The sequence below is a fragment of the Heterostelium album genome (genome assembly GCF_000004825.1).
Source record: "Heterostelium album PN500 unplaced genomic scaffold PPL_scaffold14, whole genome shotgun sequence".
Taxonomy (NCBI): domain Eukaryota; phylum Evosea; class Eumycetozoa; order Acytosteliales; family Acytosteliaceae; genus Heterostelium; species Heterostelium album.
This window is the reverse complement of record NW_008805076.1, coordinates 641,200-651,594: the sequence shown is the minus strand read 5'-3', so window position 1 is coordinate 651,594 and position 10,395 is coordinate 641,200. Positions and strand designations below refer to the sequence as shown.

General features: G+C 31.7%; 4 protein-coding genes across 4 annotated transcripts; 3 read left to right on the top strand and 1 right to left on the bottom strand.

The window, feature by feature from the left end:
• Positions 1-355: 355 nt before the first annotated feature.
• Positions 356-1,391, bottom strand: PPL_10605 (uncharacterized protein; the record flags this gene model as incomplete). Its single annotated transcript, XM_020581373.1, has 2 exons — positions 356-428; positions 517-1,391. 2 exons carry the CDS (start codon positions 1,389-1,391, stop codon positions 356-358), a joined length of 948 nt encoding a protein of 315 aa, XP_020428160.1.
• A 635-nt stretch (positions 1,392-2,026) lies between these two features.
• PPL_10604 (uncharacterized protein) lies at positions 2,027-4,621 on the top strand (the record flags this gene model as incomplete). Its single annotated transcript, XM_020581372.1, has 5 exons — positions 2,027-2,059; positions 2,143-2,809; positions 2,882-3,336; positions 4,145-4,187; positions 4,464-4,621. The coding sequence occupies 5 exons, from the start codon at positions 2,027-2,029 to the stop codon at positions 4,619-4,621; spliced, it is 1,356 nt and encodes a 451-aa protein (XP_020428159.1).
• A 325-nt stretch (positions 4,622-4,946) lies between these two features.
• Positions 4,947-7,659, top strand: mcfW (mitochondrial substrate carrier family protein; the record flags this gene model as incomplete). Its single annotated transcript, XM_020581371.1, has 7 exons — positions 4,947-5,411; positions 5,557-5,734; positions 5,831-6,236; positions 6,500-6,528; positions 6,833-7,011; positions 7,091-7,535; positions 7,631-7,659. The coding sequence occupies 7 exons, from the start codon at positions 4,947-4,949 to the stop codon at positions 7,657-7,659; spliced, it is 1,731 nt and encodes a 576-aa protein (XP_020428158.1).
• A 419-nt stretch (positions 7,660-8,078) lies between these two features.
• Positions 8,079-9,877, top strand: PPL_10602 (PQQ-dependent sugar dehydrogenase; the record flags this gene model as incomplete). Its single annotated transcript, XM_020581370.1, has 6 exons — positions 8,079-8,109; positions 8,208-8,450; positions 8,522-8,997; positions 9,069-9,160; positions 9,251-9,696; positions 9,825-9,877. The coding sequence occupies 6 exons, from the start codon at positions 8,079-8,081 to the stop codon at positions 9,875-9,877; spliced, it is 1,341 nt and encodes a 446-aa protein (XP_020428157.1).
• Between the last annotated feature and the right edge of the window lie 518 nt (positions 9,878-10,395).

The following is a 10,395-nucleotide window of genomic DNA, read 5'->3' as shown; positions in this document are numbered from 1 at the left end:
AATGTGTGTAAAGTTAAGATATGTTATCTTTTTTTTTTTATTTATAATTGTTTAGAGTGGGAATAAAGTTAATTCTATTATATGGATGGTAAGAAAATATTGAGTGATGGATATTGTAGTAGTGTATCAATGTCGAATTTGTCGAATTTGGATTGACTTAGGTTGAGAGTGTGTAGATGTTGGAGAATTTGAGGATCGTTGACGATGCACGCCAGTAATGACCATGGGAGTATTCCCTCTTGGTTGGAGAGATCCAGTTCCTTTAGGTTGGGCGTACACTCGATGATCTTCTTGAGAATCGGTTCTTTAAACGAGCAGCCAGAGAGTGAGAGTGACTGGAGATTGGCCATGTGTTTCAGACACTTGGAGTCGACCGAAGTAATGGATGCCGGACAGTACGAGATGTCGAGAGACACCAAACGCTTTGCCTCCGTTAGGATCTTGTAGAGTTCCGATTCGCCAATGCCGGAACTACCGATGGCCAGAGACTGCAGTCGTGGACACGCCTTTACACACTTGCTGAACGACACCTCTTTCGAGTCTGGACCAAGCCAAGAAGCATTGAGATAGATCAACTGTGGGAATGCCAGTTGTTTGGTTATGGACGAAGACAGCTTGCGAATGTGAGAGATATCGAGGTAGGTGAGACTACTGCACTTGGCAAGCGATTTGATTCCGGCCTCCGTAACGGATTGACAGCCGGCAATCGAAAGACTCTTCAAATTCGGATAGGCATTGACAATCGACTGAATCGATTGGTCGTTCGTATTGGTATAGTAGAGATTCAGCGATTGCAGCTGAATCATCTCATTCGCAGCCAATATCTTTATAAAGTCATTACTGATTCCCGTGCAAAACGAGAGATTCAAATGTTGTAGATTATTATACTTTGTTATGAATTGTATTGAGATATCTGTAATTCTTCCTAGACCAGTTAAATCAATCTCATAGATTGAGTTATTTATATTTACATTTGATTGATTGATGTTGTTGCTATTTGATGATATTATTGGATAATCATTTGATGGTGGTGTCATTTCAACATCACCATCATTGTTATTATTATTACTAGTATTTTGATAGGTTATATTATGTTGTTGTTGCTGTTGTTGTTGAGTTGCAGATGCAGTATGAAACTGTGGATTCAATAGGAATGGAGTGGTTGTATTCGAATTTGCACCGGTCAATATAAAGACATCGCCAAACACTGAGAAGAATTGATCGTCCACCAGATTCTTACGTTTTGCAAGTGTAACGAATTGCTCTCTGATCTCTGGTATCTCATAGATTGTATTTACATTCTTTGGTATATTCTCACGGTGTCTCAACAAAAAGTTGAAACAATGTTGTTTCAAACTTGATATTCTATCTGCAGAGTTGTTATTTATCATTTTGTTTTGTTTTCTCTCTCTCTCTTTATAAATTCAAAAGTTTGATGTTGTTTAGCTTAAGATTCTAGAAATTTCAACCAAACTTTTATCTACCCTTATCTCTTACTTTTTTGTTTTTCTACTAATTTTATATATATACAATTTATTTATTTATTTATTTCTTTCTTTTAAAAATATTTTGACAACTTTAAAATAATAACTTTTTTAATTAAAACAAAACATCGCAATCAATTTATAAAAAACAAAAAAATTTAAATTAATTTGCTTTCAAATTAAATTCTTCAAATTTTGTGGTATCACAGATCGAATAGTTAGATCATAATATTTTGATCATTTTTTAAAAAAAAAATAATTAATTTTAATAGAATAATAATATTAAATAAAGGACTATGTATAAATAGATCTAATTTATTTACAATCTTTGCAAATGAGAAGTGCACTTTTCTTTTAATCAAAAACTTTTCTGTTAATTAAATTTGTGCAAAAATTTAAAATCAAATTTAATTTAAAAAAAATCTTTGATATTTTAAAAAAAAAACAAAAAATGTGTGTTGAGGAGTTACAACAATTTTGATCCATATCAGTTAGGCATTCGTCAACATCAAACTAAATAAATAGTAGATAATAACAAAAAAATGGCATCAAAAGTCTATGTTAGTAAATATAAGGTGAGTTTCAATAACATTTGTTATTTGTTTGTTTGAAAAATATAAAATGTTGTTGTTATTAACATAACAATAAAAATAAAAAGCATACATATGGAACAGCAGCACAGGCAACAGAAACAATTCACGGTTGTGTAGCTGGAAGTTGTTCACAGGATTCCAATGTTTTGCAAGCCAATGCCAATTTCTTGGCATTTCCATGTAAGGTCTCTGGAACGGTTGCAGTGGTCTCGCTTCAACAAAAGGGAACGATCTCTGAGGACACTCCACTGATTCAACACGATGACCAAGTCAATGAGATTGCATTCTCACCGTTCGGTGGACAAAACCAACTACTGACAGCCTGTCAAGATACGGTTGCTCGTCTCTGGACCATTCCAGAGGGTGGACTTGAAGCTTCCACCTCAACCCCGACTGCACAACTCGTAGGCAATGCCAAACGTTTGATTTCCTGTGGATTCCACCCACTTGCTAGCGGTGTATGTTACACAACAAGCGTAGATGAGATCCGTCTTTGGGACATCGAGAATCAAATGTCAATGTTGACATTGCCATCCGTCCACAAAGGAATGGTCACCTCACAGACATGGGATTACACCGGAAGTTTAATGGCAACCTCCTGTAAAGATAAAAATCTGCGTATTTTCGATGTTCGTGGAAACTCTGTTGTTTCTGAGGTTGCCGATCATCAAGGTACCAAAGGTGGACGTGCAGTTTGGGCTGGAAAACAAGATCTAATCTTTACCATTGGATGTAAGTCTATAAAAGTATTCAAGAAGAAATAATTATTTAAGAACTAATATTTCCAAACTAAATTTTATTTAGTTAACAAAACAATGGATAGAGAAATTGCAATTTGGGATATTAAGAATATGAGTAAGAAAGTACAATCGCTGACTTTGGATATTAATCCAGCATCACCAATGCCATTCTATGATGTCGATACCAATTTGGTATTTTTGGGTGGCAAGGGTGACAGTGGTATTAAGGTGTTCGAGGTGTTGGCAGCCAACGAGAAACCGTGTGTCATGTTGAGCGAGATGAAACACACACAACCATCATCCGGTATGGCACTGTTGCCAAAGAGTGTTTGCGATGTCATGAAGTGTGAGATTGCACGTGTCGTCAAGCTCTGTCCAAACGGTCAGGTCATCCCAATCCGTTTCGAAGTACAACGTCAAAACAATCAATTTTTCCACGACGATCTCTTCCCCGACACCTGGGATCAACAACCAACTGGAACCGCTTCCTCATGGTTTGGAGGTGCTGATCAACCAGCTGTATTAAGATCAATGCAACCAAAATAAACAAAACAAAACATAAATAAAAATATAATACAACTTGTAATTTTACATAAATTTTGTAGAATCCATAGAGGTATCTTTTAGGGTCGACCAAGCGAAGACTCAACGAATTTAAATACTTTTTTTACAGCAAAAATCTGAGAAGCAGGACAGAGGGATCAATAGTATCTCACAGATATACATTTATTTGTTCTATAGAAAGTAAGAAATATTAAAAAAAAATAAAAAAAATAAAAGATAAAATTAATTTGTGCAATATTTCTGAAGTAATAAAATATTTTTTATAATAGTATAAAGAAAGGTTATTCTTTAAAGGAGCTCCTGATTATAGAAAAACTAATATTTTATCATTAAGTTGAAAGTGGTAGAGGATTGGTTATTTTTTGTTAGTTGAAAAAATAATAAAAATTTAAATTGCCATTGGATGTATTTAAAGTGTTAACTCTATTCTTTAAAAAATGAAGTGCTTAAACAAACCCTTAATAACCACTGTGTGAAGAATTTATCGATCCTATGAATAAAATTTAGCTTCCTCCTTAAAAAAATTTAACAGTTTTAATTTTTGATATGAAAGTCAACAACACAAACTAAAAATTACTACCAATTATAAGTAAACACTTTTAACAAAATTTTAAAAACAAAAACAAAATTTAAGTGTTGAAGTTAATTCATTTTAACAAGACTAAGTTACAAATTTTTGATTATCATTTATTAAATTATTCTGATTTAGGAAGTTGTGTTGATTATTGAATATAATTTGTGATTGTTTTATATGTTTTTATAGGATAGAGCTCCTGCATTATTTTTGCAAAATGCACATAAGCTATGTAAAATTTTTTCATTTTTTGGGAGGCATAAAATGAAAATAACAAACTTCATTATTTTTAATATGCTCTCATTTTCTTTCTTGTTGATCTAGTACCTTCTCGCTATTATTAGTAGTGATCTTAGATCATTTATTTAAACAGTGTTTTTTCATTTTATAGGTTGGGTTTTTTTTTGCACAGCTTTTTTTGTATTCTCGCATTATTTTTGCAAAATGCACAAAAGCCGTGCCAAATACTTTAATAAATATATTACAAACTAACATTGATATTTTTTAGGTGACCGTCATTGTGCGCGTTTTGGCAGTAGAAAATCTTGTTTTGCAGAACCAGGATGTGTGTGGCTTAGTATCATATTCCTTAAGTGGTACAGTTTAATCAATGACAGAAATGCAAAAAATCAACACACAATTTTTAGTTTGTTGAAAGAAAATTAATAAAATGTTATTTGTAAAAAGCACAGTGATTGATTTTTTTTGAGGTAAATAATGAATAAAATAAATTTATCAAATATATAATGAAATTTTGATAAAGTAATTTTAAAGGGTGTATTTTCTATGATTCCGAAGTGAGCAGTAAACAGAACTCAAAAATCTAAAAGTAACTGGGGTAGGTAGATCATAATGACGATTGTGAAAAAAAAAATATCATATTTTTTTGTCGTTTTCAAAAAAAATTGACAATGCAATTTGTTGTGTTACATTAATATTTAATTTAACAAATTTATTAGATTTATTATTATATTATTTATATTGTAAATAAATGAATAAACAAAATACACCATCACCACCACCACCTATAGCAACAAATACAGCAACAACTAGTAGTAGTAGACATGTATATCATCCAAAGTTGATTGAGATGGCAGCTGGATGTGGTGCTGGTGCAGCGGCATCGTTGGTGACGACACCTCTCGATGTACTGAAAACAACTATACAGGTACGAAGAAAAGGCGATGGTATAACGGTGTGGCGTACCTTTACAGAGATGGTCGATAAAAAAGGTGTGCGTGGTTTGTTCGTAGGACTGAAACCGACACTCGTTGGTCTGGTACCTTCTTGGGCAATCTACTTCTCATCGTACTCCTACTTCAAATCGAAACTTGGACAACTCCTACACACCGATCCATCGACATCGTCCGGACTACACATGATCGCTGCAATGGGTGCCGGTGCTACGACATCAACCATAACCAACCCAATATGGGTAATAAAAACTAGATTAATTGTAACTATCACACATATGATTTATACTATTGTCTATCTATCATAATCATCATAATCATCATCATCATCTAATTTCATCTCAACAACTTAAAATTCAAACTAACAATTGAAAATGACATATTATCACCTATGTTATTTTATTTTAGACACAAGAAATGAGTGGAAGAGAAAGGAGATATACTGGTATAGCTCAAAGTTTTGTATCGATTATAAAGGAGGAGGGTGTTGCTGGTTTATATAAAGGTTTAGGTCCAAGCTTGTTAGGTCTAATACATGTCGGTGTACAATTACCACTTTACGAGAAGTTAAAAATGATAATGAAAGGTAATAATAATAATAATAAGTAAATAATATTATGTTTGTTTTGTTTACTTACTTTACTTATTCTTCTCTTTAAAATATATATATCTATCTGTACAGAAAAGAAACAAAAAGAATTACAAATGTTTGATATTGTTTTGGCATCGTCTGCAAGTAAGATTGTTGCTAGTATAGTGGCGTATCCACACGAAGTACTTAGATCACGTTTACAAGATAATTCACCACATTCACCATTCAAACTAAAAGGCGGTCTACTGGCGAATTTCAAACAGATCATCAATGAAGAAGGTTTCCGAGGATTATATAAGGGTATGGGTGTCAATTTGATAAGAGTGACACCTGCCTGTGCAATTACATTTACATCTTATGAGTTTATAAGAAATTATTTAGTTTCCATTGACAGTAGTGGTGGTAAGTCCGATCAACAACAACAACAACAACAACCACCACCACCAACAATAAAAGAAGAGAAAAAGGAACAACCAGTAAATCATAATCATCTATAGTATTATAACAAAAATAATATAAAATAATAATAATAATTATCAAATAATAGTATAAATAGTAATGATATAATATATATCAAGTTAACAAACAAACAAAACAGAGAACAAAAGAATAATGACTTTTAATTAATTTATTAAAGACTATTTTAGTATATATATTGTAAAATAATATATATTCTATCTATATTCGATCCAATATAGGATCACCACTCACTATTATTATTATTATTATTATTAATACAATACGATGTTCATCTTTTAGCAAACTTTGGCATACAAATTTGACTGTTGGTAACACGTTATAACACTTGTGTGTGTTATAATACTATGAATTCACTATAATAATCATATGATTGATTATTTAACCACCACCACCATTATAATATCATGTTATTGGTATTAGGCCTAATGATAATAAAAATAGCTTTTTAAACATTAGCTGTTTATTTCCTTTCAATCAATGTATACAATCTAAAGTTTGTTAACAAATTCTTTTTTAGACAATGAATACAATTAAAATAATATTAATAGGTAGGCATATTGATCTAAAGCTTAAATGATAATAATAATAATAGATTATTGTTTAATTTTTTAGTTTCTTCATTTTTATTTGGTTTGTCACAAACAGAATATTTCATACAAGAGGATTTTTGTGTATGGGTATACAAATCTGATTTGAACTTTCCAAGACATCTATATATTGCTAGCAATGGTGATGTTTTAGTATCTACAAACGGTACCATAACTGCTCTATATGATACCAATACGAATGGAGTAATTGATCCCGATGAAAACGTTCAAAATTAGGTAATAATTATAATAATACTATAACAATAGCTAAATCAAAATTCAGAATCTTATTAATGATGTATTAATATATAGCAACCGCACCTGGATTAAATCATGGTATCGATTTATTTCAACGACTTTCCAACCACCCTATGATAAGGGTATGTTTGTCACTCAACACGGATCGTGGGATCGTGTCCCGACCACTGGATATCAAGTGGTACACATTCAAACCGATAGCAACTACAATCCTGTGAATGCAACGATTACCAAATTCTTTGGTGGCGTACCTACTCCTCAAGGTGATAAATGTGCATTCCGTCCAGTGTCGGTTGCACGTCTCGCACCTGTGGTAACAGCAACACAGAGTGTCTCTTGGTATCGAGTGACGCATCCTGTACAATCATTGCAATTCGCTATCAACCAAGAACCAACAACAACAACAACAACAGCACTACACCAACACCTTCCACTGGAAAATCAGCAACAAATACAACCACTGGAATTAAGTATTAAAATTTATTCATTCTTATACAATTTTAACTGAAAATTTACCAATAACTCAAATAACTATTACTTTTATTATTATTCTTTTTTCTATCAGTTACATCAAATACTAGACCAACATATTGATTGTTTTAACTATTTCTTTTTCAATTCTTTTGTATTAATTTAATGTTCATTAAACATTTTCTTTTTTTCTTTTTTTTAATTTATTTTCTTTTCTTTTTCACACAAATTTAAATGACAACACCAACTATCGGTAAAGATATTTCAATGGAATTAGCAAAGGAATACAATTCCAATGAAAATAGCTCAAAAAAAACCATTAAGAGATCTAGATTATTTTTATAACCCCCACACATCAAATTCACCCCAAAAAAGTGCCAATTATTTAAAGCAATATTAGTGGTCTTGTTTTATCTGAAAAGATTGTTTAAAACCAAAATGATCAAATCATAGTTAATATTATTTCGTTTTGATTCTTTAAATTAGTTAGTTTGCATTATCTCTATAAAGAAAGAAATAGATATAGATAGATAGATAGTAAAATGAATCATCTTAAATCATTTATTTTATTATGTATGTTAGAAAAAACTAATAAAACAAAAAAAAGTTATTATTATAATGAGTTAGATTGTTCTAAATAAATATTATTATCTATCTATCTATCTATTTAGCTATTGTGGTAATTATTGGATATTCAAGTGCACAACCACAATGTGCATATCAAGTTGCAAACAGTAAATATTTCATTCAAGATGGTTATTGTGTCTGGGAATACAAGACGGGATTGTCGAAACCAAGACAACTCTATGTTGCTAGCAATGGTGATGTTTTAGTTTCAACCAATGGCATTATCACTGTCATGTATGATCTCAATCAAAATGGTGTTATCGATAGTAATGAGAGTGCAACTTTAGGTAATTTTAAACTATTAATAATATTATTATTATTTTTTGAAAAATAACTAATATAACTTGATTAAATATAGCAACTGCACCAGGATTGAATCATGCAGTAACAGTAACTGGTAAATATCTCTATGCTACCAGTCCATCGACTGCCTATCGTTGGCGATACACACCGGGAAACAGAACGGATCTAGGTACACCCGAGGTGGTTTTGAATAACATGCCATCGGATGGTCATGTCACCAGAACACTCGCAATGATCGATGAACTAAAGTTCTACATTAGCATCGGCAGTGGATCGAATGTGGATCCGAATTCATCGCGTGCCAGAGTCTACTATTGTGACGCCACCGGTTTGACTCTACCGATTAACTTTACCAACTGTGTAGTTCAGGCCGACGGTTGCAGAAATGAAGTCGGTTTGCGATTCGATCCAACCGGTAGATTGTGGGGTGTCGAAAATGGAATGGATGAACTGAGCAGACCTGACTTGGTAGCCGATGCACACATCAACAATCCATGTGAAGAGATCAATCTTTTAGAATCTAGAGGTTCTGTAAGTATTGTTTTATATCAATCAATCAATCAACTTCAATATTTATTTCTAATACATACATATTTTTCAAGTTCTATGGATATCCAAGATGTTGGAGTGAAGGATATCTTCCACCCAATGTATCAAAGGGTGTTGGTGCAAACTTTGGTGTACTTAAATCAGAGTATGTAGAATAAGTAATTGATGATTATTAATATTATATGTTGTTGCTAATAATCTACTTGTTTGTTTGTTTTGAAAAATATCTAAACAGTGATGATTGGTGTTTCAATCAATCAAATGTAGTTCGTCCAAAGTTTTGTATGCCTGCTCATACTGCACCATTGGATTTGCTATTTTGGAATTCAACTACATTCCAACCACCCTATGATAAGGGTATGTTTGTCACTCAACACGGATCGTGGAATCGTGTTCCATCCTCAGGATATCAAGTGGTACACATTCAAACCGATAGCAACTACAACCCTGTTAATGCAACGATGACCAAGTTGTTTGGTGGTATTCCAGGTGTAAAGGGAGATCAATGGGCATTCCGTCCAGTGTCGGTTGTACGTCTTGCACCCTGTGGTATCAACATCACAGAGTGTCTCTTGATATCGAGTGATGATCCCACCGGTACAATCATCGCAATTCGTTACTCTGGTCATACCGATTCCTATTCTTCGGGCAACATCCTCAAACCAGTCATTTCCTCACAATGTAAGTAAACTTTTATTTAAACCTTTACAAACAAACAAACATCTATCAAATCAATAATCTAACTAATTTGTTAACAAAAACCAATACTTTTTTTTTTTTTTTTTAATATTATTTTCAAAACATTTTAGATTTATCAATTACGATTGTATTATTATTATCAATCATTACATTATTATTTTAAATAAAAACAACAAACAAACAAAAAAACAAACCAAATATCAAACATTACATTCATTATTAAATAAATTGATTATTATCAAAAAAAAAAAATTCAATTCCTCGAAATAATATTTATTTTATTACAACTTTTAAAAAAGGAAATATTTAAATAAAATTAAACTATAAAATTCAAAATCATTAAATTATCCAACCGTTAATCTTTTGGTAAGTGCAAAATCTGAAATGTTTGGCGCCAATCTGTTAAATCTTTTTTTGAATTTGAAAAATTGTTTTTTTTTTAATTTTTATTTTGTAATCAAAAATTGAAAAACTGTGGGTATGAAGATCAACGCTCACAGTTCAATTATTCAAATTTTTTTATTCCTCCAACAACAAACTATTTTCAAATTTATTTAAACATTAATTTTTAACAGTTAGTTTTTTGGATTTTTTTTTTTTAATTAATTAATTTGAACAAATTAAAAAAAAAAAAAAAAACAACCAAACACCAACGGAAACAAATAAAAATAAACACTGTTA